At 42.6% G+C, this 27,654-nt stretch overlaps 1 protein-coding gene across 1 annotated transcript in view; it reads left to right on the forward strand.

The window, feature by feature from the left end:
- ADAMTS17 (ADAM metallopeptidase with thrombospondin type 1 motif 17) overlaps positions 1 to 27,654 on the forward strand; it is a 389,768-nt gene that overhangs the window by 283,719 nt on the left and 78,395 nt on the right. The window contains exons 16-18 of the mRNA XM_038746936.1: positions 15,626 to 15,783; positions 21,803 to 21,962; positions 25,385 to 25,520. Coding sequence (XP_038602864.1) covers positions 15,626 to 15,783; positions 21,803 to 21,962; positions 25,385 to 25,520 — 454 coding nt within the window. The remainder of the gene's footprint in view (positions 1 to 15,625; positions 15,784 to 21,802; positions 21,963 to 25,384; positions 25,521 to 27,654) is intronic.

Genomic DNA, 27,654 nt, shown 5'->3' on the forward strand with positions numbered 1-27,654 from the left:
AGGAGACAGATGTTAAAATAAATCACAGATAACACAGAAACAGAGTATAAAGAAAAATATGGACATAAGTGCTGTGAATGTTGGGGAGGGATAAGCATCGAAATGCTTAGAGGGGAGAGTACTTCATAGGTGATGCAGAAGAGAGGGAGAATAGGGTGGGGAAAAGAAGAGGTTAGGGAAAGTTTCAAGGAGGAGCTATAGTTTTAGTGGGGCTTTTAAGATAGGTAGAGTGATGGTCTTTTGGTTATGAAGGGGGTGAGAGTTCCAAGCAGGAGTAAGTGTGTGAGAAAGGAGTCAACCACAAGAGAGTTGATATCAGGCAACATCAACCTCTGGATTGCTTTGCAGTGAGAAATTTGGCCTCCAGCAGTAGCAATCTGACACCTTTCACCAGAGTTTTCATTAACTTAATAATAATAATGGCATTTGTTAAGAGCTTACTATGTGCAAAGCACTGTTCTAAGCGCTGGGGAGGTTACAAGGTGATCAGGTTGTCCCACGGGGGGCTCACAGTCTTCATCCCCATTTAACAGATGAGGGAACTGAGGCCCAGAGAAGTTAAGTGACTTGCCCAAAGTCACACAGCTGACAAGTGGCAGTGCCGGAATTTGAACCCATGACCTCTGACTCCAAAGCCCGGGCTCTTTTCCACTGAGCCACACTGCTTCTCTATTAACCTCTTAAAAGAAAATTCAGACATACATATTCATTATTCTCTGGCTAAAAGGAATATGATAATAATGACATGATAAATAAATTCATGTTGCCTTAGAGTTAGAAAATTTCTGCTTGACTAAATTCTGTACATAAAACTAGCCATCTCTTGAGAGCCTGAAACATGGCATAGTGAATAGAGCACAGGCCTGAGAGTCAGAAGGATTTGGGTTCTAAACCCAACTCCATTGCTTGTCTGCTGTGTGACCTTGGGCAACTCACTTAACTTCTCTGTGCTTCAGTTATTTCATCTGTAAAATGGGTATTAAGATTGTGAGCCCCACATGGGAAATGGACTGTGTCCAACTTGATTAGCTTGTCTCTACCCTAATGCTTAGTACAGTACCTGGCACATAGTACACACTTAAATGCCATTTTAAAAAAAGAGTTTTGGTTGATCTTTTACTTCATTTGAAGTATAATTAAAAATAAAAGTATTAGCTACCAGTTAATAGATGCTGCTACCAAATCAGGAAGGTTAAGAAAACAAATCTTAAAAGTGAACATTTAGTGTCCAGAGGATATAGCTAACCTTGGGATAAGGAAACAATACACCAAAATGGCAGACTGCCCAAGGTTTATACTGGTGGAATAGTTTTGATACATGTGTTTCAAACATGAGATCCCGCAGAGATTGGGCCTGGGAATCTGGTTTCTGTGAGAACAAGATTCACGATTTGACACTTTTGCAGTCATCACCAAATCCTAGAAAAGCAAACTCTAAGCTGTAACCCAGAGAACATGGGGAATTAAAAAATTAAATGGTGGGGCACTCAGTGGTGAAGGTTTAACATTTCATGCCCCGTAGATCAAATTGTGGAGTAGTTGTTGATATCCCAATATCATGACTTTCAGTAGCTGGGGAGAATTGCACATATGGTAGACTTTTCTGAAAGGAAATGTTTAAAATTCCAAATTCCAGAGTTTATAAATATTAGTTTTCAACACCTTTATTGCTTTCCTTATTTCTCCTTTGCTATTCCTTTGCTTACTTTCCTGTTACCTCCCTCTTGGGTTGTTTTAGAAGTTTTCCACATTAAGGAGTTAGGGTGCTTTCTTTCAAAGATGTTATTCTCCAGGAGCAGCCCTGCTGTTGGTTTAGTGGAAAGAGCTCTGCTTGTGGAGTCAAAAGACTTGAGTTCTAGACCTTGTTATTCCTTTATCTGGTTAACATAGACAAAGTTTGCCCTTCATAATGGGCTGGGAATGACAGGGCTGACAAGTGTGAGTAGCACTGCACAAGCTGCTAGCTCTTGCTGGTTCAATCTCTCAACCTATCCCAACTGGATTACTGCATCGGCCGCCTCTCTGATCTCCCATCCTCCTGTCTCTCCCCACTTCAGTCTATACTTCACTCTGCTGCCTGGATTTTCTTTGTATGGAAACACTCTGGGCATGTCACTCCCCTCCTCAAAAATCTCCAGTGGTTGCCTATCAACTTTTGAATCAAGCAAAGACTGCTCACTCCGCTCTCCATCACCTCGCCCTCTCCTACCTCACCTCCCTTCTCTCCCTCTACAACCCAGCCTGCACCTTCTGCTCCTCTGCCACTAACCTCCTCACTGTGCCTCATTCTCACCTGTCCCACCATCGACCCCCGACACCTTGGCCTGGAATGCCCTCCCTCCACACATCCTCCAAGCTAGCTCTCTTCCTCCCTTCAAAGCCCTACTGAGAGCTCACCTCCTCCAGGAGGCCTTCCCAGACTGAGCCCCCATTTTCCTCTCCTCTTCCCCCGCGCCCTACCTCCTTCCCCTCCCTGCTGCACTTGTATATATTTGTACAGATTTATTACTCTATTTATTTTACTTGTACATAGTTATTATTCTATTTATTTTGTTAATGATGTGCATATAGCTACAATTATATTTATTCTGATGGTTTTGACACCTGTCTACATGTTTTGCTTTGTTGTCTGTCTTCCCCTTCTAGACTGTGAGCTCATTGTTGGGTAGGGACCATCTCTATATGTTGCCGACTTGTACTTCCCAAGCGCTTAGTACAGTGCTCTGCACACAGTAAGCGCTCAATAAATATGATTGAATGAAAGAATGAATATAATCAATTCCTATGCCCGTTTTCAGTCCATAATAATAATAATGGCATTTCTTATGTGCTTACGATGTGTCAAGCTCCGTACTAAATGCTAGGGTAGATACAAGATCATGAGATTTCACATGGGGCTCACAATCTAAGTAGGTGGGAGACAGACATTGAATCCCCAGTTTGCAGATAAGGGAACTGAGGCACAGAAAAGGTAAGTGACTTGTCCAAGGTCACACAGCAGTCATTCAGTCAATCATATTAATTGAGCACTTACTATGTGCAGAGACTAAGTGCTTATGGGAGTACAATATAACAGACACATTCTTTGCCCATAATGAGCTTACAGTCCAGAGGAGTCTACAGCATGTACGTGGCAGAACAGGTATTAGAATCCAGGTCCTCTGAATCCCAGGCCTGTTCTCTTTCCATTAGGCTACACTGTTTCTCAATCCCAAAGTATACAGGACCAAGACTCTTCCATTGTTCCTGGTGGGAGACCCCATCATTCTCCAGGAGAATTCCCTATGTGCTTATGCTTACCCAAACATACATACATGCCTAGATAATAATAATAATAATAATGATAATGACATTTATTAAGCGCTTACTATGTTCAAAGCACTGTTCTAAGCACTTGGGAGGTTACAAGGTGATCAGGTTGTCCCACGTGGGGCTCACAGTCTCCATCCCCATTTTACAGATGAGGTCACTGAGGCACAGAGAAGTGAAGTGACTTGCCCAAAGTCACACAGCTGACAAGTGGAGGAGTCGGGTTTTGAACCCATGATTTCTGACTTCAAAGCCTGGGCTCTTTCCACTGAGCCATGCTGCTTCTCTAAATCAGTTCTAGGATTTGAATCCTTGATCAATCCTAGATCAGTTCTAGGATTTGAGTAGTTCTCCTGAGAAACTGACTGCATTTCCAACTCCATTTGGATGTTGATCATCAATTCTTCTAGTTCATCATTCAATCATATTTATTGAGCACCTACTGTGTGCAGAAGCACTGTTAGTACACTTAGTACTGTGTACTAAGCGCTTCAGAGAGTATAATGCAACAATAAACAGACACATTCCCTGCCCACAAAGAGCTTACAATCCAGAGTGAGGGAGACAGACATTATTAAAAATAAATGACAGATATATATATATAAGTGCTGTGGGGCTGGGAGTGGGAGACGAGGAAAGGGGTCTTAGGGAAGGCTTCTTGAAGGAAATATGTCTTCAATAAGGCTTTGAAGCAGGGGAGAGTAATTTTGTGTCAGATTTGAGGAGGGAGGGCATACCATGCCAGAGGCAGGACGTGGGCAAGGGATCAGTAGCAAGATAGATGAGATTGAGGCACAGTGAAAAGGATAACATTAGAGGAGTGAATTGTGCAAGCTGGGTTGTAGTAGGAGAGTAGCAAGGTAAGGTAGGAAGGGGCAAAGAGATTGAATGTTTAAAAGCCAACGGTGAGGAGTTTTTGTTTGGTGTAGAGGTGGATGGACAATCACATTAGGCATTTGAACCCAATATTATTACTTAGTAGTAGTATTAGTAGTATTATGATCATCATGATTGGATTTTAAGCACTTACACACTAGAAAGTGCATGAGAAGCAGCATGGCCTACTGGTGAGAGCATGGGCTTGGGAGTCAGAGGACATGGGTTCTAATCCTGGCTTTGCCACTTCTTTACTGTGTGACCTTGGGCAAATCACTTAACTTCTTCATGCCTCAGTTACCTCATCTGTAAAACAGGGATTAAGACTGTGAGCCCCATTTGGTACAACCGGATTACCTTCTATCTACTCCAGAACTTAGAATAGTGCTTGGCACATAGTAAGTGCTTAACATATACTATTATTATCATTATTATTATTAAAATAATCAGATAAGACACACCCTGTCCCAAATGGGACTCCCAATCTAGGATGTACGGAGACCAGGTATTTTATTTGTACTTTATGGATGAGTGGACTACAGCTCAGAGAGGTTAAGTAAAAGACTTGGGTCTTGGATCTTGGGATCACACAATAGGGTAGTGGCAGATTTGGTCCTGCTCCTGTTGGAACTCTTTTTTCCACCTTGTAATATCAGCTGCCCAATCTGGAATGGAGCGTTCTCAGTTTACCGGTAACTCCTGTCTTCAAGCTCAGTTCACAATATGGTCATCTTGTTCCCATTTCCCCTTTGGATGTAATTGGAAAGGAGCAAGATTTTGGAACAGAAATAGTTCAAACAGCTCCTAGATTTAAGAAATGGTCAGTGATTAGTCTGTCTAATTAGTCTGTCTTTTGTCTCTGCCTAATATTTCCTTTTTGCTCTTCTACTGAAGGCATATTCATATTTATTTGAAAATAATATCCTACACAGGAAGGGAAAGAGTATAGCCTAATGGAAAGAGCACATGCCTGGGCATTCTAACCCCAGCTGTGTCACATGTCTGCTGTATGACTTTGGGCAAGTCATCTAACTTCTCTGAGCCTCAGTTTCCTCATCTGTGAAATGGAGATTAAATCCTATTCCCTCCTGAACTCATTGAGGTCAAGGAATGTGTCTATTTATTGTTATATTGTCCTCTCCCAAGCACTTAGTGCAGTGCTCTGCACACAGTAAGCTTTCAATAAATATGATTGAATGAATGAATACTTAGACTGTAAACCACATGTGGGAGAGGGACACTGTCCAACCTGATTATTTTGTATCTACCCTAGTGCATAGTTCAGTGTTTGGCTCAACATTTGCTTAACAAATGGCATCATTATTATTGCACAGAGATTTCCAAAGCCAGCATTTTCAATTATTTTTTTCTTTTCTTCCCCATGCTACTGCTTTTCTCTGGGCCTTGAAGTTTCTGATTCTGTCTGATACCTTATGCAGAGAGTCCCTGCCTCAAGAGAGAATGAGTTTAGCCTGACTTCACTCCAATACCTTCACTGTTTATATCTCTGTCAAGTCTCCATGACAGACACCATTCCCTTTACACTTATACAGTCAGAGCTACTGCTATCTAAAAACTTCTCATTAAGCTTGTCAAGTCTCTCATCAAATGTAAAATTCTGAGTTAGTAATAACTGTGGTAGTTGTTAAGCACTTACTATGTGCCAACCACTGAGCTAGGCACTGGGTTAGAAAAAAGATAACAGATCAGGCAGTCCTTGCCCCACATGGGGCTCACAATCTAAGAGAGAAGGAGAATACATATTTGATCTCCATTATACATTGATCTCCATTATACAGATGGGGTAAGTGGGGCACACAGCATTAAATGACAGCCCAGGGTCACATAGCAGGGAAGTGGCAGAGCTAGAATTAGAGCCTGGTCCTCTTTCCACTAGGCCAACCTGGACTAAGAGTTTCTCTTTGTCTTCTAATGACATTATTGAAAAAGAATGACAAAAGTTACTCTTGTCTAGTCCAGAGAAGCTGAGGAATAAATTAATAGAGCTACACAGTGTCCCTTATAAATCGGACTCAAAATCAAATGCAGGACAAAATTACCAACAGTGAGGCCATAGAACAGCTCACTGACACTGAAGCAAAGCTCATGGCAACACTGTTCCACTGAGTGGGTGGTAGATTCATAGAGGAGATCTTATCACGTTTCCCTTGCCTGGAATTAAATCCCTACTAGACAAAAGGCATTTTGAAGAAGAAAAAGAATTAAAGGATTTGATCAAATATCAGAGGATAGCATGATGATAATATAATAATAATAATAATAAATAGTAATATTAAGCACTTACTCTGGAGCCAGGGACTGTGCTTAGAACTGGGATAGAGCCAATAAATCAGATCAGACACAGTCTCTGTCCCACAAGTACTAGCAGTTATCTATCCCCATTTTAAATGTGAGGAAACTGAGGCGTAGAGCAGCCAAGTAACTTGTCCATAGTCACACAGCAGAAAGGTGGCAGTGCCAAAAAGACAATCCAGGTCTCCTGATCTCCTGTCCCGTGCTAATTTCATTAGGCAACACTACTTCTCTAAACTGGGTAAATATTTTGAAGACTTGCTAGAAAACTCTGATTGCTCATGTCTGAGAGAGTGTTCCAAACAAAATAATGGCCAGCTAATATTTTGCTTCAAAAAGAAATGTGAGAAAAAAAATTCAGATTTATGCTATAAGACCTAGGAATGCACCATAAACTCTTATTTACTTAGTCTACCTATCCCTGCAAGTTTCCATTGGGTGATTAAAAAAAGGGCTTCTTAGTATGTAATAGGCTTGGTCCCAAGACAGGGGCAGAAAGCCTAGCAGCTATAGCTCTCAGCAAAGTTCAACCAACAGAGACTCAGGGTTGTATCCGTCCCTCCAAGATCTTTCTGGCTCTGTTCAGAAAAGCCTTTTTACTGCTGTGAAGTGCCATAAATCAACCCCTTTGCCTAATGGAAAATGTAGTTTTCCCCTTTCCTCCTCTGCAGTTCTCTTGCCAGCTTCTCTTTGAATCTTTAGAAATCAAACAGCTCCCACCAAAGATTGATTGCTGTTGGGCACCTCAGCACAATCTAATAACAGAACCTGGGAGTAGAATTGATGCTAGCAGGTTACACAGATAGCTCCTCTATGGTGAACTGAAGCAAAGCACACTTCTATGCCCTGGTTACCATTTTTAATTGGATCTTTGACTATGTAATAATAATAATAATTGTGGTATTCGTTAAGTGTTTACTATGTGTCAAGCACTGTTCTAAGCACTGGGGAAGATACAAGATAATCAGGTCAGATGCAGTCTGTGTCCCACACAAGGCTCACAATCTAAGTAGGAATGTAGTGTTAAGAAAGCACAAAACCAAGTATAGTTTACTTTAAGAAGCTTAAGTCCTCCTAAAATCACATCAATCAATCATTGGTATTTATTCATTTTTTTGTTTTTGATGGTATTTGTTAAGCGCTTACTATGTACCAAGCACTGTTGTAAACACTGGGGTAGATACAAGGCAATTGAGTTGTCCCACATGGGGCTCACAGTCTTAATCCCCATTTTACAGATGAGGTAACTGAGGCACAGAGAAGTTAAGTGACTTGCCCAAAGTCACACAGCTGACAAATGGTGGAGTTGGGATTAAAACCCACGACCTCTGACTCCCAAGCCAGTGTTCTTTCCACTAAGCCATGCTGTGTCTGGAGCTCTGTTCTAAGCACTTGGGAGAGTACAATGCAACAGAGATGGTATCCATCAATCAATCGTATTTATTGAGCGCTTACTGTGTGCAGAGCACTGTGCTAAGCGCTTGGGAAGTACAAGTTGGCGACATAGAGCCAGTTCCTACCCAACAGTGGGCTCACGGTCTAGAAGGGGGAGACAGAGAACAAAACCAAACATACTAACAAAATAAATAGAATAGATATGTACAAGTAAAATAGAGTAAAAAATATGTACAAACATATATACATGTGCTGTGGGGAAGGGAAGGAAGTGAGATGGGGGGATGGAGAGGAGGACAAGGGGGAGAGGAAGGAGGGGGCTCAGACATGGTAGACATGTTCCATACCTACAAGAAGCTTACAGTCTAGTTAACATCTCTTCCAGGAAGTCTTCTTATCTTCCCAACTGTTTTCTTGTGAGTCCCTACTTAAGAACTTACTTTCTCACCCCCACAGCACATATGTACATGTCCTTGAACTTTGCAATTTATTTATTTATTTATTCAGCCAAAGGGCATTTAGTATTAACAGAGCAGAATGCTATTATCTATTATAGATTGGGAACCCTTTGAGGAAAGGGTCCATATCTAATTCCCACTTGTATACACTCTCCCAGTGCTAAGAACAGTGCTCTGAACACAGTAAGCATTTAGTAAATACTATTACTACTATGTTAAGTAGATTTGCCATTATCTATGCTAAATTGAAATGGACAGTTCAACTCAGCCAAATACTTCAAAGAGTAAACCTTGCTACAGAACTGTAATGCCATCTGTTAAATTGAATTGTTCGACTGTATTTATTGAGTGCTTTTTATGTTCAGAGCACTTTATTAAGGTCTTGGGAGACTACAGTAGAATTTGTAGACCTGATCCCTGCCCTTAAGGAATTTACAGTCCAGTGGGGGAAGACAGACCCTAAAATAAATTACAGATAAGAGATAGTAATAGAGTATATAAGATGGCAGCAGTGTGCCCTAGTGGAAAGAGCAGGAAACTAGGAGTTAGGAGTCCCAGGTTTGAGTTCCAGCTCTGCCACTGGCTGTGGACTTGGTCAAGTTCTAACTTCCCTAGGCCTCAGTTTTGTCATCTGTAAAATGGCAATAAAACATATTGCAAGCCCCATGTGGGACAGGGATTGTGACCAATCCCATAACCTCTGAATCTACTCTGGTGCTTTACATATGTTAATAAGTAAATCCATTATTTTTATTATTTTTACCTAAGTTCTGCAAGGGATTGTTGATACTTAAGTGCTGAATCAGCAATTCGGACAATATGAAGTGGGAAAATTAAAAATTAATCTGGGAAAATCTTCTAGAAGAGTTGTAGTTTCAGAAAGACTTGGAGGAGAGTGCTCTTAGTGGAAAAAGTGATAAAATAAAAGAATTCCCGAATGTACATGCGTAAAAGAAAATCGTAAATAAAAATGATCCTTGCTTATCAAGTAAATTCAGCTGATAGAGAAACTTGCCAATGAACTGGTTTTAATGTCAGGAGGAAGGACAGTCTAGATTTTAACCTATACCTGAGCAGAGACAGCAGGAAGCCCTGTTCTCTAAACTGATTCCAGCCAGTGCCTCTCATCTTAATAATAATGATAATAATAATAATAATAACAATGGTATTTGTTAAGTGCTACTCTGTGCCAGGAACTTTACTAAGCACTAGGGGTAGAATACAATCAAATCAGGTTGGACACAGTCCCTGCCCCACATTGTGCTGACAGTCTTAATCCCCATTTTACAGATGAGGTAACTGAGGCACAGAGAAGTGAAGTGACTCATTCAAGGTCATAGAGCAGATAAGTGGCAGAGCCGGGATTAGAACCCGTGTCCTAAGTCCCAGGCCCATGATCTATCCACTAGGTTGTGCTGCTTTACCCCAGAGATTCCTGAGTCTAGAGTGTCCCAGGGATCCAGCCAGTGGCTAGAGAGCAAACCCACCCTTCAGGACCTTCCATTTTGCGGCATCTTGGTCAATTAATGGTGTTTATTGTGCACTTACTATGTGCAGAGCACTGTTCTAAACGCTTGGGAGAGTACAGTGCAACAGAATAGTTGAATCCAGTCCTTGAGGAGGGAAACTTATTGAACTATTGATGAGTCACTGTGTTAGGCTCTGCTCCACAACTTTGGGTCTAGTCCTCCTTTCAGTTATTTGGGCTTTCAGCAACAACAGTTTACCTGATGAGCAGTATTAGAAACAATGAACAAGAGCAGGAAATGTATCTGTTCAATCAATCAATCGTATTTATTGAGCGCTTACTGTGTGCTCTGTACTAAGCGCTTGGGAAGTACAAGTTGGCAACATATAGAGACGGTCCCTACCCAACAGTGGGCTCACGGTCTAGAAGGGGGAGACGAGAACAAAACCAAACATATTAACAAAATAAAATAAATAGAATAGATATGTACAAGGAAGATAAATAGAGTAATAAATATGTACAAACATATATACAGGTGCTGTGGGGAAGGGAAGGAGGTAAGGCGGGGGGGATGGAGAGGGAGAGGAGGGGGAGAGGAAGGACGGGGCTCAGTCTGGGAAGGCCTCCTGGAGGAGGTGAGCTCTCAGTAGGGCATTGAAGGGAGGAAGAGAGCTAGCTTGGCGGATATGGGGAGGGAGGGCATTCCAGGCCAGGGGGATGACGTGGGCTGGGGGTCGATGGCGGGATGGGGAGAACGAGGCACGGTGAGGAGATTAGCAGCAGAGGAGTGGAGGGTGCAGGGTGGGCTGTAGAAGGAGAGAAGGGAGGTGAGGTAGGAGGGGGTGAGGTGATGGAGAGCCTTGAAGCCGAGGGTGAGGAGTTTCTGCCTGATGCGTAGGTTGATTGGTAGCCACTGGAGATTTTTGAGCAAAATCTTTTTTATTGTTAGATTGTACTCTCCCAAGTGCTTAGTACAGGACACTGCACACAGTAAGCACTCAGTAATAATTGTTGTATTCGTTAAGCTCTCACTATATGTCAGTCACTGTACTAAGCACTAGGGTAGAGACAAGCTAATCAGGTTGGATACGGTCCCTTGTCCCACATGGGACTCACAGTCTTAACCCCCATTTTACAGATGAGGTAAATGAGGCACAGAGAAGTTGAAGTGACTTTCCCAATGTCGTACAGCAGACAAGTGGCAGAACCGGGCTTAGAACTCAGGTCCTCGGATTCCGCTACTTCTGTGTTTCAGAGAAGAAGTAATAGTTTCCGGGTTGTAAAATGTAGTAACAATTTCTATTTACATGTTTTGCTCTTCTGCTATGCTAGATTAAATATTTGGCATTGTTGCACATCATTCTGTAACCATTTTAAAATTAGGGTTTCCAGTTTCATGGCATTTCTCTCTTTCCTCCATATTTCTATACATGTTTTCAAATTTTCAGTATCAGAGAGGCACAGTACTTAGGCAACAGGAATAGTAGCAAATGAAGTCCTCTATATCCTGCTCCTTCCATTTGACACAATTTCTGGTATGGATTTTTATAAAACAACTTTTCTGTGGCTCAGTCCTGGTTTCTATATCTGCTTGAAAGTCTCCACAAAAGAATTAACACCCTTTTCCCAAAAAATGCATACCTAAGAACACTCATATCTGCTTGGTTTTAAGAGACTTTGTATTTCAAGTAGCAGCACTCTTTCCTCCTTCAATGACATTTTTGTTAAATTCTTGATTTTCTGATTGGTTTCTTTTGGCAGGTTTGGCATAATTCCAGTTATAGGGTAAGTAGGAAGGAGCCAAGTTAATCAGAAAAGCAGAGGCAAAAAAAATCTTCCCTAAAGGCTAATCTACTGAACACAGTACTGTTACATTTTAACTCTCAAATGGTCTTAGTCTGTGTCTACATACCCCAGATCTCACCTAAAATTCATGCACCTTGCCAGAGATTATGGTTCTTTCCAGAACTCATAATCTTGCTCTCATTTTGCTGTTGCTACAGTAAATTCTGAAGCAGCAGAATTACAAATGAAAGAGAAAGGCAAGTAGTCTGCACCTGTAAATTAGGTAATTGTAGATTAAAAACATCTAAAGGCTGAAATGTCACTCTCTTAAAGGACAGCAATGCCATATGCCATATTAGAATGCCTATGATTAAAGAAATGGAGTAAATTTTTTTGAGGGGGCAGAGAACATGGCTATTCTTTTTTGTTGTTGTTGTTCCTGACACTCTTGCATTGTGTTTTCCAATGGCTTGAGTTTAATAATAATGCTAATAATAATAATTTTGGTATTTGCTATGGATTCACTATGTGTCAAGCACATAGGATCACACTAGACTCAAAGGTCATTGAGGGACGGGAATGTTCCTATTGTATTGTTAAATTGTACTCTTCCAAGTGCTTAGTACAATGCTCTGCACACAGTAAGTGCTCAATAAATACAATTGCCAGACTGACTGAGTGCACCAAGGGATGAGACACCAGCACACTAATTTCCCCCATCCCCTGAACTGTGCACTGGGGACCTAGGACTGCACAAGGAAGGACTTTCCAAACCCCCTACCACTGCCCCCACCCCTTGGTACACCCTATCCCGCCAAAGCAGGACAGTGACTCACCAAGACAACAAGACGTCAACTATCACCCATTACAACTAATAACTTGCTAGCACTAACCCATTCACTCTGGTTTTGTCTTATGCTGCCGAGTTGTCTTCGACCCAAAGCGACTCCACCGACACATCTCTCCCAGAACTCCCTTCCATCTGCAATCATTCTGGTAGTGTATCCGTAGAGTTATCTTGGTAAAAACACAGAGGTAGTTTACCATTGCCGCCTTTGGCACAATCAATTTGAGTCTCCGCCCTTGACTTCCTCCCATGCCACTGCTGCCCAGCACAGGTGTGTTTTGACTTGTATCAGGTTGCCTTCCACTCTGGACTGCCACTTTAGTGTGCTGCTAATCACAGCTCAGAACTAATGGCTTCCCTTCAGCTGGGAGCTGCTAAGGCCTCACCTACAAGAGGGGCCTGCTTTGGCCACTGGCTCTACAGATCATCTACTGCAGTTCTGGACTTTCTTTCTCTTATGTCCTAACCCTGACATGTGCACTCAGTCCCCTCCCTCTGATTCCCCCCATCCCACCCCACCACTACCAAGCTCCAGGCAGGCGTGAACAAGGGACTGGTGACTGGAAAGAGAACAAAGCACCATAAGGAGGTTAACTGCTGAGAAATTAAGTGTTCTTCATTATTTACACCCTGCATGTTGGGGTGTAGCAGAAGAGATGGTAGGAGAGCTAAGTGCCTCAAAGCCAATGGTCAGGTGTCTCCACTTGATGCAGAGAGGAATGGGATCCCACCCATGATCCTTGAGGAATGGGGAGATGTGGGCAGAATGGTGTTTTCGAAAAAGATCCAGGCAACAGAATGAAGGATGGACCAGAGACAGGAGAGACTAAAGGCAGGGAGATAAAGCAAGGAGGCTGATGCAGTATTCAGTCCTGGACCAATGTGGTAGATGCTTGGATGGTGATCAAATCATAGTCCCTGGAAGTGATGTGGAGGAAGAGCCAAGAGGATGTACTTACAGACCAAACTTGGAGATTGAAAGTGAGGGTAGATTTAAGGAGAGTGCTACGGTTACTGTTCTGTGAGACAAACAAGATGGTGAAGCCTACATCCCACCCAAAAGTCTGGACACAATGACTTCTGCAGCATGCATAGTGGATAGAACACAGGCCTGGAAGTCATAGGGTTGTGGGTTCTAATCCCAGCTCTGCAACTTCTCTGCTATGTGACCTTGGGCAAGTCACTTAACTTCTCTGTGCCTCAGTTACCTCATCTGTAAAATGGGGGTTGAGACAGTGAACCCCACATGGAACAGGAACTATGTTCAACTCAATTTACTTGTATTAGTACAGTGCCTGGCACATAATAAGCGCTTAACAAATACCATAATTGTTGTTGTTGCTATGTAACCTTTGGCACATAGCCTCAGTTTTCTGTGTCTCCATTTCCTCATCTGTACAGTGGGGATTAAGATTATAAACCCCATGTGGAACAGGGACTGTGTCCAACCCCACAGGCATCTTGCTCATATCCACCCCAGCACTTAGTACAATGCCTGGCACACATTAAGTGCTTAACAAATACCAGAATTATTATAATTATCATTATTATTATTATTATGAGACTATAAGCTTGTTGTGGGAAGGGAAGAAGTCTACCAACTCTTCGTATTGTACTCTCTTAAGTGCTTAGTTGAGAGTTTTTTGGGCTTTTTCTAGCCCCAAGATATATGAATTTTCAATACTTTTATTACTTTCCTTATTTCTCCTTTCTTATTGTCTTTCTTCCCTGTTTGGTTGCATTGTTTTTAATTTCTCATCTCGTCAACCTATATTCATTCATTCAATCGTATTTATTGAGCATTTACTGTGTGCAGAGCACTGTACTAAGCGCTTGGGAAGTACAAATCGGCAACATATAGAGACGGTCCCTACCCAACAACGGGCTCACAGTCTAGACGGGGGAGACAGACAACAAATTTGGAGGAGCTTGATAGGAAAAGTTTTCCAATTCTTAGCCACAGGTGATCTGACCAATCACTCATTCAGAATTGCTGTTACATTTACAATATGCCTAGTAGAAATGAGTTAACCCAAGAAGAGAGTTTTGGGGGATTTGTGCCAAATTAGTCTTGAATGCAGTTCTTGTCTCAAAATAGAAAACACACAATCCCTCCAACCCCACCTCCCATTCTAAGTAGAGGGACAGAAAAGAATTTTGGAGGATCAGATCAGATAATAATTCTATGTGACTTGCCCTGGAATTGGAAACTAAATTTTGATTGGAGTCAACCAGTCTTTAATGCTGTTTTATGGCTTCCCTCCACATATGTTAATACCTCCTGAAGGTGTGAGAGAGCAAATGACAAGAACACAAAGGAAAGTATGTGTCAGAAACATACTCAGGACACTTGTGCTGGGCAACCCACAGCAAGCATCTCAGGGTATCAGCTCCAACATCTGCTGAGTGTTACAAATACATGTGTGCTGCTTAGATTCCAGAGTAACAATCTGGTCTTGAAGGAACATTCATTTTTCAAGTACAGAATTACAAGTGCCTAAAGATACTTCAGGAAGACAGTCCTTTTTTAAAAGCTCCAGATCAAGGACCGTGAAAGAGATCTAAACAGATGTCTTTGTAGAGTGTCTCTGCTTGGATCACATCACTTTTTAACAACCTTTGACCCTTTAAAGCCCTTTGGATTTGGGAATAACTGCTGCAAGCCTGTCAAAAGAGGATCTGAGCCTTTTATGTGGGTCTACAAAAGTACTCACAATAAATTCTCAGGGTTTCACATTTTCTTTATCTGGGGTCATCAGAATTGTAAATTCTACAAAAAGAAACTTGAAATTTACAAGATTATTGCTTCATTGGCTGTCTGGCCACCTTTTATTATTACTATAATGGTATTTATGATGCACTTATTGGTGTCAGGCACTGTGCTAGGCATGAAGGAATATACCAGATAATCAGACAACTAGAAAAGGGAATGAGTTAGTATTGTTTCTTGCACAGTGTTTTAGCACTTCATGTACTCACTGCCTGGGTCACAGTGCCTTTTGAGCATATCCTCCAAGTCTTTTCTCATTTGCAATTATATGGTTTTCCCCTTGGGCCTCTATAAAGAGACTTCATTGGCCCACCATTAAGGAAAACCAGCCTTCTTTTCAGCTGGGTACCAGTGAAGAGCAGAGTGATCTTTTCTAATGTCATGACTTTTGGTTGTCTTTCCAGCTCTCAAAGACTCCAGTAAGAAATCCATTAACAGTGACTGGAAGATTGAGCTTCCCGGTGAGTTTCAGATCGCAGGCACCACTGTCCGCTACGTACGAAGGGGTCTATGGGAGAAAATCTCTGCCAAGGGACCAACTAAAATACCACTGCACTTGATGGTAACTTCATATCCTTTGTTTGTGTTTCTCATGAATAATAAGAACTGTAACTATTTACTTGCTCCCTAAAGGCTTGTGACAAAGACATGTCTAGGTGTCGTGTGTTGCCCTTTTAGCACAATCAAATAATTACCTCTAGTATCTTTGTGAGGTATTTGATTCTCCCCCTTCAAAACTGACTTCACCAAACAAGGGAAATGTACGTGAGTGTGTGCAGTAAAAATTGTTTAAGATGACGGTATTTTACATAGCATAGGGTGCTCTGTCAGATGGTAGCATTGGTAGAGCCTCCTTGTTAATTCCCTCAAATGTCCACGAGTTTTAATTAAAAAAAAAAAATAGTTGTTGCATTTCTTTGAACCTTCCTGCAACCCAGGGATGTTGTGAAACAAATAAGACAGTAGGATGAAAATGCTTTGAAAAATAAAACTCAGGAATTATTGCCAGATATAAGGCATCTTTTTTGTTTTTCTAATGATTTGTTAGTATTAAGCGCTCACTATGTTCCAGGCTCCATATTAAGCTCTTGGGTAGTTACAAGATAATCAAGTTGGACACAGTCCCTGTCCCCCATAGGACTCAGTCTTAATCCCCATTTTACAGGTAACTGAGCCACAGAGAAGTTAAGTGGCTTGCCCAAGGTCACACAGCAGACAAGTGGTGAAGCCAGGCTTAGAACCCAGGTCTTGTGATTCTCAGGCCTGTGACCTTTCTACTAGACCATACTGCTTCTATTAACTTTTCCAGTTCCAAAGAGAAGTGATTCTACCAACTGCAACAGGGTTTGGGATTCAAAGAAAGTACTGGGCTCTGGTCCTCGATACTCACATGATTTGTCATTGAGTTGTTCATGGTCTGGTTTCTCTTCTTTTCCACACCTCCAGTCTCATCAGTTTAAAGGATATAATAGAATTGTGAAGCCAGGAGAAATTTCAAGAAGCCATCTTATTCATCCTCCTGAGAGAAGGCAAAACTACACCTAAGTCAATTGAGTCAGATGATTATCTTAATCTATTCTTAAAGACCTCCCACAGTCTCTTCCCAAAGCCTGTTGCACTATGCAAAATAGTATTTCATTATAAAACCTAACACGTGTTGCTACAATTTTAACTTCCTCATTAGAGATGGGGACTAGCTACTGAACAAACTCCTACTATTGAATCTTTTCCTGTGGAATTGTTGATTACTCACCTTCTGGACTTCACCATCCCATTCCCCTTAAGGGTTCGTTCACAATTGAAGTTTTCTGGATATTCTGAACACCCATTTTCAGGTGGATTGTCTCCTGTTATATAATTCCCGTGCCCATTTTGAATCTAACAACTTTTCCATGGACATAAAATTTGTGAGAACTGACTGGTTGTATACAGATCTGTATCCACCCACTGCACTCTGTAGACTACTCCTTTCTGTTGGATTCCAGGATTAGAGATGCAGCGTGGCCTAGTGGAAAGAACACGGGCCTGGGAGTCAGAGAACTTGGGTTCTAATCCCAGCCGTGCCATGTGTCTGCTGTGTGACCTTAGGCAAGTCACTTAAGTCACTGGGCCTCAGTTGCCTACCTGTGCAATGGAGATTAAATCCTACTCCCTCCTTCTTAGACTGTGAACCTCATGTGGGACAGGAGCTGTGTCCAACCTGATTAACTTGTATCTACTCCAGTGTACACTGTAAGTGCCCTCTAGACTGAAAGCTCATTGTGGGAAGGGAATGTGACTGTTTATTGTTGTTTTGTACTCTTCCAAGCGCTTAGTACAGTGCTTTGCACACAGGAAGTGCTCGATAAATACGATTGAATGAATGAATGTTTAGAACAGTGCCAGGTACATAGTAAGTGCTTAACAAGTACCATAGTTATCATTAATTATTACGCAAACACCTTCATAAGCACAACAGAAGGCTGTTGAATGAATGCCCCCTCTGAGCTGTCTTTCCAAAGATGCTTGAATCGATCACTGGCCTCATGCCTCTTCAGCATTCCAGTACTGTTTTACAGTCCAAGTCCAGTTGGACCATGAAGATTCCTTAGAAATCAACAGGCATGACACTCTCCTCTCACTTGCACACATTCCTTCTAAAAGTGTAGGGGCCTGTGCAGGTAGAGACCTTTGACCTAGAGATGAGCCTAGACTGTGACTAGACCCATTCTAGACTGTGAGCCCGTTGTTGGGTAGGGACTGTCTCTATATGTTGCCGAATTGTACTTCCCAAGCACTTAGTACAGTGCTCTGCACACAGCAAGCGCCCAATAAATATGATTGAATGAATGAGCCTGTATATTTTGTAGCTGGCTCTTGTTACATCAAACAATCAATCAATCATATTTATTGAGCGCTTACTGTGTGCAGAGCATTGTACTAAGCGCTTGGGAAGTACAAGTTGGGCAACATATAGAGACAGTCCCTACCCAACAGTGGGCTCACAGTCTAGAAGGGGGAGACAGAGAACAAAACCAAACATATGAACAAAATAAAATAAATAGAATAGATATGTACAAGTAAAATAAATAAATAAATAAATAATTAGAGTAATAAATATGTACAAACATATATACATATATACAGGTGCTGTGGGGAAGGGAAGGAGGTAAGACGGGGGGATGGAGAGGGGGATGAGGGGGCTCAGTCTGGGAAGGCCTCCTGGAGGAGGTGAGCTCTCAGTAGGGCCTTGAAGGGAGGAAGAGAGCTAGCTTGGCGGATGTTGGGAGGGAGGGCATTCCAGGCCAGGGGGATGACGTGGGCCGGGGGTTGACGGTGGGATAGGCGAGAAGGAGGCACGGTGAGGAGATTAGCAGCAGAGGAGCGGAGGGTGTGGGGTGGGCTACAGAAGGAGAGAAGGGAGGGGAGGTAGGAGGGGGCAAGGTGATGGAGAGCCTTGAAGCCGAGGGTGAGGAGTTTCTGCCTGATGCGCAGATTGATTGGTAGCCACTGGAGATTTTTGAGGAGGGAGTAACATGCCCAGAGCGTTTCTGGACAAAGACAATCCAGGCAGCGGCGTGAAGTATGGATTGAAGTGGGGAGAGACACGAGGATGGGAGATCAGAGAGGAGGCTGATGCAGTAGTCCAGATGGGATAGGATGAGAGCTTGAATGAGCAGGGTAGCAGTTTGGATGGAGAGGAAAGGGCGGATCTTGGCAATGTTGCGGAGCTGAGACCGGCAGGTTTTGGTGATGGCTTGGATGTGAGGGGTGAATGAGAGAGCGGAGTCGAGGATGACACCAAGATTGCGGGCCTGTGAGACGGGAAGGATGGTAGTGCCGTCAACAGTGATGGGAAAGTCAGGGAGAGGGCAGGGTTTGGGACAGAAGACAAGGAGTTCAGTCTTGGACATGTTGAGTTTTAGGTGGCAGACAGACATCCAGATGGAGATGTCCTGAAGTCAGGAGGAGATGCGAGCCTGGAGGGAAGGGGAGAGAGCAGGGGCAGAGATGTAGATCTGGGTGTCATCAGCGTAGAGATGATAGTTGAAGCCGTGGGAGCGAATGAGGTCACCAAGGGAGTGAGTGTAGATCGAGAACAGAAGGGGACCGAGAACTGAACCTTGGGGAACCCCCGCAGTAACGGGATAGGAGGGGGAGGAGGAGCCTGCAAAATAGACTGAGAATGAATGACCAGAGAGATAAGAGGAGAACCAGGAGAGGACGGAGCCTGTGAAGCCAAGATTGGATAGCGTGTTGAGGAGAAGGGGGTTATTACATGCTCATTATCACAGCAACCATCATGTTGGAAGTTTGGACATGTGGGATTTTCAATCAATCAATCAATTGTATTTATTGAGTGCTTACTGTGTGCAGAGCATTGTACTAAACGCTTGGGAAGTACAAGTTGGTAACACATAGAGACGGTCCCTACCCAACAGTGGGCTCACGGTCTGGAAGGGAGAGACAGAGAACAAAACAAAACATATTAACAAAATAAAATAAATAGAATAGATATGTACAAGTAAAATAAATAGAGTAATAGATATGTACAAACATATGTACATATATACAGGTGCTGTAGGGAAGGGAAGGAGGCAAGGCGGGGGGATGGAGAGGGGAAGGAGGGGGAGAGGAAAGAGGGAGCTCAGTCTGGGAAGGCCTCCTGGAGGAGGTGAGCTCTCAGTAGGGCCTTGATTTCAGTTTTCCACCTCTGAACAAGAATTTCAAAGACACGAAAGAGCACAAAGAGATGATAAAGCCCATTCATGAGCATCTCCCAGTTTTCTGTGAATTCCTTTGCTCTGGTGTACTCTCTCATGGGTGAATTTCCCTTCCCTTCTTCAGCTCCAAAAGCTTTCAGAAACCAAGCAAAAATAGTCAGAATGTTAAGGCAAATATACAGCCTGAATTCATTTGGGCAGTAATAAACAGAACTCATTTAAGACAACATTTTACATAGTTGAAGCTCTTTTCCTGAGTTTAGTATTAATCTTTTTCTTGAAATAGGATAGTTGTTTTAATTCTTTATATAGAAGAATGAAAGGGATGGTTACTCCCTCCCGCTAAGTAAAAAACTGTTGTCCAAACAATAGGGGAGCACACTTGACTGAGAGAAAGCCAGGAGCTTCGGGGGAGTCATGGTGACCTGCATTTGAAACTAATTATACACACAAAAAAAAAAATTATACGTGGCTACGAAATTGCATGAAATTGGTTTCATATGGACCCCAGATTCACTACTCTTATTCCCATACTGAGATAATAAAGATTTCTTTTAAGGAGCAGTTTTATAATACCAGGAGGCATTTCTCCAAACACATTACTGCAAGTCTATTTCTTAGATAAATGAACATTTATTTAGTTAGGCCTACTCTAAACCCCCCTTTGCCCCCCATCCCGGCAGTGCTGGATGGGCCAAGTATACTCAAGACCTAGGGATGCTGAGAGAAGCCAATGGTTTGCCTTCTTTAGCAGGACCCTCCCTGCCTTAAAGAGGCAGAGTGAACTCCACAGTGTCTGCTGTTATCTATTATTGGGCCTACTCTTGTGGGCTTCCCACACTTGGAGTATGATTAATATCAGCTGGCTCCTCAAAAAAAAGTCACTAACGTTCCTACTTTAGAATGAGGAGTTTCCCTCTAAAGTCAGCTGTTTTACACAAAATAATGTCAGCTGTCACTGAACTGAAACAGAGCACCTGCTCTCCCTGCCCTGGTTATTGTTCGGAACAAGCAAGTCCAATAGAATGCCCGGCTCTCTTGGAAGCCACTTTGCTTCAGGAAATCCCAAACAGAGAAAGGACAGCAATGCAGGGAACAGGACCCAAGCTGTGTCTTATAAGGAGAGAAGCCTAGACTCTCTCTGTCAACTTGGTCGAGTTCATAATAATAATAATTGTGGTATTTGTTAAATGCTTGCTATGTGTCGAGCACCGTTCTGCTGGTTGGATAAAGGCAAATTAGGTTGGGCTCAGTCCCTGTCCCACCTGGGGCTTATAGTCTCAATCCCCCATTTTACAGATGAGGTAATTTGAGGCCCAGAGAAGTGAACTGACTTGCCAAAGGTAACACAGCAGACAAGTGGCAGAGCTGGGATTAGAACCCATGACCTTCTGAGTCCCAGGCTCGTGCTCTTTCCACTACGCTGAGCTGCATATTGGGGCCCGAAGATGAAAAGTTTGGTTGAAGCTTTGAGATTTTGAGGAGTTGAGAAACAGACACTCAGGTTACCAATGCTTTTAAAGAAAAAGAAGACTTCAACCCTTTAAGCAATTTTGCAGGTACAGGATGATTTCCTTCTTTGAAAAGCCAGCCATCTGAAGTCAAGATTAATTAGAGTTCTGATTCCCACCTGATTGATTGATTGAATGATTTCTGCCCCACCAAATTCAGCAATCTAAGGCGGGTGTTATTTTTGTTTAGTCCAGTTCCCGCCTTATGCCTAAAGAACATACTGTACAGTTCATTAATCCTTTTTAGGAGAGAATTGGTCATGTTTGACCATAGGAAACAAAGATGGTGGGCTGTATTTGCAAATTTTATAGTCCATTTCTTTTTATCATATATCCAACAAACTTTTCTGTTGCTGCTGCTCTCCAGGTGTTGTTATTTCATGACCAAAATTATGGAATTCATTACGAATACACCATTCCTGTAAACTCTACTGCTGAAAACCAGAGTGAGCCAGAAAAGCAACAGGAATCGTTGTACATCTGGACCCACAGCGGATGGGAAGGATGCAATGTGCAGTGTGGAGGAGGTAAGTGGTTGGGGAATTGTTATGATTATTTTGCATGGGGGTTTGCAAGAGGCCCGCAGACAAGAACTTACTACAGTTGGCCGAGCTGCCAGAATATACATGCTGAAGGCAGGGCTTTGCTGTGAAAGTGGTTATTTCCATGGGAATCAGATCAAATGGAATCCGTTCTCTTAGCAAATATAAAAATTATTCTCCAAGTGTCTGCAAGTCACCCCTCCAGAACATTTTGGCAGGTTTGTCAACGTGGCTATTTTTCATCAGTTCTTCACCACCCAGTGGAAATGCATCTGTGGCAATGTTTTGCTAATGACTCTAGGCACTTTTGTGTTGTTGTTCTTACATCTGAAAGGTGGTCAAAGTTCTGGATGGAAGAGTCACAGGTGTGGAGACAAATTTTTAGGAGCAACCCATTTTTCTTTTTTTTTAATGGTATTTTTTAAGCATTTACTGTGTGCCAGGCACTGTACTAAGTACTGGGGTAGATACAAAGTAATCAAGTTGAACACAGTCCATGTCCCACATAGGGCTCACAATCTTATTATTATTATTATGGTATTTTTTAAGCACTTACTATGAGCCAAGCACTGGAGTAGATACAAGATGATCCCTTTCCTCTCCATCCAAACTGCTACCCTGCTCATTCAAGCTCTCATCCTATCCTGTCTGGATTACTGCAACAACCTCCTCTCCGATCACCCATCCTCCTGTCTCTCCCCACTTCAATCCATACTTCACGCCGCTGCCCGGATCGTCTTTGTCCAGAAACACTCTGGGCATGTTACTCCCCTCCTCAAAAATCTCCAGTGGTTACCAATCAACCTACGCATCAGGCAGAAACTCCTCACCCTCGGCTTCAAGGCTCTCCATCACGTCACCCCCTCCTACCTCACCTGCCTTCTCTCCTTCTACAGCCCAGCCTGCACCCTCCGCTCCTCTGCCGCTAATCTCCTCACCGTGCCTCAGTCTCACCTGTCTCACCATCGACCCCCGGCCCACATCATCCCCCTGGCCTGGAATGCCCTCCCTCCGCACGTCTGCCAAGCTAGCTCTCTTCCTCCCTTCAAAGCGCTACTGAGAGCTCACCTCCTCCAGCAGGCCTTCCCAGACTGAGCCCCCTCCTTCCTCTCCCCCTCCTCCCCCTTCCATCCCCCCTGCCTTACCTCCTTCCCCTCCCCACAGCACCTGTATATATGTATATGTTTGTATGTATTTATTACTCTATTTTATTTGTACATATTTATTCTATTCATTTTATTTTGTTAATATGTTTTGTTTTGTTCTCTTCTCCCCCTTCTAGACTGTGAGCCCACTGTTGCGTAGGGACTGTCTATATGTTGCCAACTTGTACTTCCCAAGTGCTTAGTACAGTGCTCTGCACACAGTAAGTGCTCAATAAATATGATTGAATGAATGAATGAATGAATCCCCATAGCTCCTAGGGAACTCCTAGGAGGGAACTTCTAGGGCACGTTTAGAGAAGCAGTGTAACCTAATACAGAGAGCATGGGCCTGGGAGTCAGAAGCATCTGGGTTCTAATCCTGCCTCTGCCACTTGTCTGCTTTGTGACCTTAGTCAAGTCACTTCACTTCTCTGTGTCTGTTACCTCATCTGTAAAAAGGGAATTAAGAATGTAGCTCCATGTGGGACATGGATTATGTACAACCCTGTATCTACCCTAGCACTTAATACAGTGTCTGGACATAGTAAGTGCTTAACAAATACCATGAATAAAACCTCCTAGGGAGTTCATTCATTCATTTAGTCATATTTATTACACACTTACTGTGTGCAGAGCACCATACTAAGCACTTGGGAAAGTATACAAGACAACAGCAAACAGTGACATTCCCTGCCCACAACGAGCTCACAGTCTAGATGGGGTCGGGGGTGGAGGGTGACAGACATCAATACAAGTAAATAAAATTACGGATAGATACATAATTGCTGTGGGGGTGGGAGGTGGAGGGAAAGGGCAAAGGGAGCAAGTCAGTGTGATGCAGAAGGGCATGGGCAATGAGGAAAAGTGGGGATTAGTCTGGGAAGGCCTCTTGGAGGAGATATGTCTTCAAATAAAGTTTTGAAGTTGTGGGGAGGAGAGTAATTGTCTGTCGAATATGAAGAGGGAGGGTGTTCCAGGTCAGAGACAGGATGTGGGCCAGGGGTTGGTGGCAAGACAGGTGAGATCAAGGCACAGTGAGAAGGTTAGCACTAGGTGAGCGAAGTATGTGGTCTGGGTTGTAGAAGGAGAGAAGCGAGTTGAGGTAGGAGGGGGAAAGGTGATGGAGTGCTTTAAAGCCAATGGTAAGGAGTTTTTGTTTGCTACAGAGGTGGATAGACAACCACTGGAGATTTTTGAGGAGGGGTTCTGCAGCTCATCCTGGGTAGACCTTGGATAGACCAAGGAGATGCAATGGTTTTGTCCAGTCACTTTCCTGAGAGTTATGGCTTTCAAAGATCTCAAAACTTCCTAGCTTGGTTTTTAGACTCTGGAGAGGGCCTACCATGAGAAGTTCACTTCTGCTGCTTCAGATGAGTCTGACTGGGCTAGACATTAAAAGCTCAGAATAGTCCAGGAGATTCGTAAATGAATACTTCAGAGACCCAGAGGCCCATTCAGCTCCCCTTCAGTTCCTAGATTGAACCTTAAACTATGGGCTCTGGGTTTGAAATCAGAATTCACCAACTATAGATTTGGTCATTGGCCTGTTCATTTTCACCTTACGTAGGCCAACGTCTTCTAGATTTCATGCTTTGTTTGTGTTCTTTTATAAATAGGACATACTCATTAGTAATAATTATGGATCTTGTACTTGTTAAGCACTTACTAGGTGTCAAGTACTAATAATCAGGTTGGACACGGTCCTGATCCCACATGGGGCTCATAGTCTAAGTAGGAGGGAGTAGTATTTAATCCCCATTTTGCAGATGATGAAACTGAGGCACAAAGAAGTTAAGTGACTTGTCCAAGGTCACACAGCAGACCAGGAGTGGAGCCAGGATTAGAACTCATGTCCTCCGACTCCCGGGCCCATGCTCTTTCCACTAGGCTATGCTGCATCTCCCAAAACTCCATGTTCATGGTTTCAGAACAGATTGAGTTCCAGCAGGAGTTAGGAATGCAGAAAGCATTTCATTTTGGTCTGTTGCTCAAAAGGTTTATACCTAAATAGTTACTCAGTTGAAGCTTTTTCAAATTAATTTTTGTGGACCAGCTATGCTTGCTGATAGGAAGCTCCCAGGTGAAACCTTTGCATCTTCTCAAAGCTGTTTGAAAGCCTCTTTAGATGAGAAGAAGGGTGTGTAAATAAATATAGGTCTTGTTCTTAAACTTGAACATTTTCGTTAAACCTTGGAGTCCGTTGGATTAATTTCTGGTTTTCTTTTTTGCTGCTGTTTGGGTTTTTTTTTTTCTATTTCGCAGGGGAACGAAAAACCATTGTATCATGCACTAAGATCATTAATAAGTCCATGACACTGGTGAATGATAGTGAATGCCAACATGTGACTCGCCCAGAGCCCCAGGTCCGAAGATGCAACCCGCACCCTTGTCAGTCACGGTAAGAAGAAGATTCTTAAAAAGTTATGACATTGTCACCCAGTATTCTTTCCCATTCTGGTACTTCATTTAAGTGAGCATCCCTTAGTTCCATAAAGGTGTTGGGACACTGAGTAGGTAGTGGAAAAACCTATCCATAATACTTTTATTTCTTAATGGACAATACAGATTTCCAATTAACTACGTTGCTCCAATGCCTGTTCAAGTCAAACTGCATACTTACTGTTCCCGTAAATTCTCAGATTTTGACTTGAATGCATAACAAAGTCAGGCCTCACTGAGAAAATGTCACAACACTGACAAAACGAGTACTGATCAAAATAGGATCCCCACAAGCATCCTCTCCTCTTGGAAAAGGACATAGTCCACCCAAATTTTTCTCCCCACTTTTGAGGTTGTTTAAATTCATTCATTCAATCATATGTCATTCAACAGTATTTATTGAGCACTTATGGGGTTCAGAGCACTGTACTGTAATATGTAGATTGCGTAGTTGGGACAGAATCAATCAATCAATCAATCAATCGTATTTATTGAGCGCTTACTATGTGCAGAGCACTGTACTAAGCGCTTGGGAAGTACAAATTGGCATCACATAGAGACAGTCCCTACCCAACAGTGGGCTCACAGTCTAAAAGAGGCTGTATTGTGCTATTGCTCAACAGCCATCAAAACTTATGTTCTAAATCTGAGCTTTCATGGATTTATTACTTATTCTAAATTGAATTGGGCTGAAACTAAGTACTCGAGTTGTCAGCCAAGATGGATTGTTTTAAATGTGTAAATCAGTTAAGCCATTTTTTCCAGTGGTTTCATTGGGAGTTTGTATAGTAACCCAGCTCTATTGTATTATGTAATATTATGCCTTTGTGTCTTGTTCTGCTTCAAGTGAATGGTTTATGTTTTGCCATCTAGCATATCATTTTAAAATATATTTACATTTTGCAATTGCATTATGCTTTCGATTGCAGCAGGTTATGCCTCTGAAATGCACACCCAACTGCATGCCTTTATACACAAACACACACACATACGACTTCCCCAAGCATTCATATTTATTATCTTTCTTTACTTGTCCAAGAACTTTTAAGAAGATTTGGATGTGTATCATTGTTGCAAAGTGTGAATGTAATGGAAGCGAAAAAACAGGTGATGTGAAAAAAGTCTTCCAAACATGCACTTGTGAGGTCTTGTGGAACATCGCTCAATAACCACAGTCACCTATTTGACCCTTGCAAAATACTGATCATGTTAGAAGAATCTTCGCAGATGGTACTTCATTAACCTTCACAATGTCCCTAGGGCCCTAGATAGGTGGACAAGTTTATTCTATTTCTTTTCAGATGACAAACCTGAAACCTTGAGCAATGAGCTACCAAAATCACAAAATAGAGTAGGAAGGAAGTCAGAGTGCAAGCACCATCCATGACCCATGTCTTGGAGCAAATCACATGCTAGCATTACCTGTTGTTCACCAGTCATCATCTTATTCATGATCCTAGAGCAATGCTTGGTAATTTTTTGTCTCCCTGCGCCACCCCTAGAATCATAAATCCAAAATGAATTTGTAAGTCTGTGGACTGAGGATTCCGTGCTGAGTCTGCTGTTATCTGACAGGGCAGCGCTTGAGGAAAAATAGACCCAGCGAGCACGTGATCAGAGCTGAGTCTGGGCAGTAGCCATATCTGAGATGAATATGGCAGCACTTTGAAATGTGTCAAGGGACTACTTGACACAGTTGGTTCTACACTGCACACTATCACACCTATGAACACCTACCCAAATTTTACTATTAATCAATCAATCAATCAATCGTATTTATTGAGCGCTTACTGTGTGCAGAGCACTGGCAGCAGTGAAAATTAAAGGCAAATGTTTGTCTTACAGTCCTCTAGACTGTAAGCTCACTGTGGGCAGGGAAGATGTTTACCAATCTGTTATACTCTCCCAAGTGCTTAGTACAGGCTCTCAACACTGTCTGCTACTCTCACATCCTTCCCAGCAGTATCCTCAGAGGAGCTCTCCTCCCTCCTCTCAAGTGCTACTCCGGCCACCTGTGCTTCTGACCCCATTCCCTCTCATCTCATGAAATCTCTCGCTCCATCCCTTCTCCCCTCCTTAACTTCCATCTTCAA

The sequence above is a fragment of the Tachyglossus aculeatus genome, chromosome 5 (assembly GCF_015852505.1).
Source record: "Tachyglossus aculeatus isolate mTacAcu1 chromosome 5, mTacAcu1.pri, whole genome shotgun sequence".
NCBI classification, from domain to species: domain Eukaryota; kingdom Metazoa; phylum Chordata; class Mammalia; order Monotremata; family Tachyglossidae; genus Tachyglossus; species Tachyglossus aculeatus.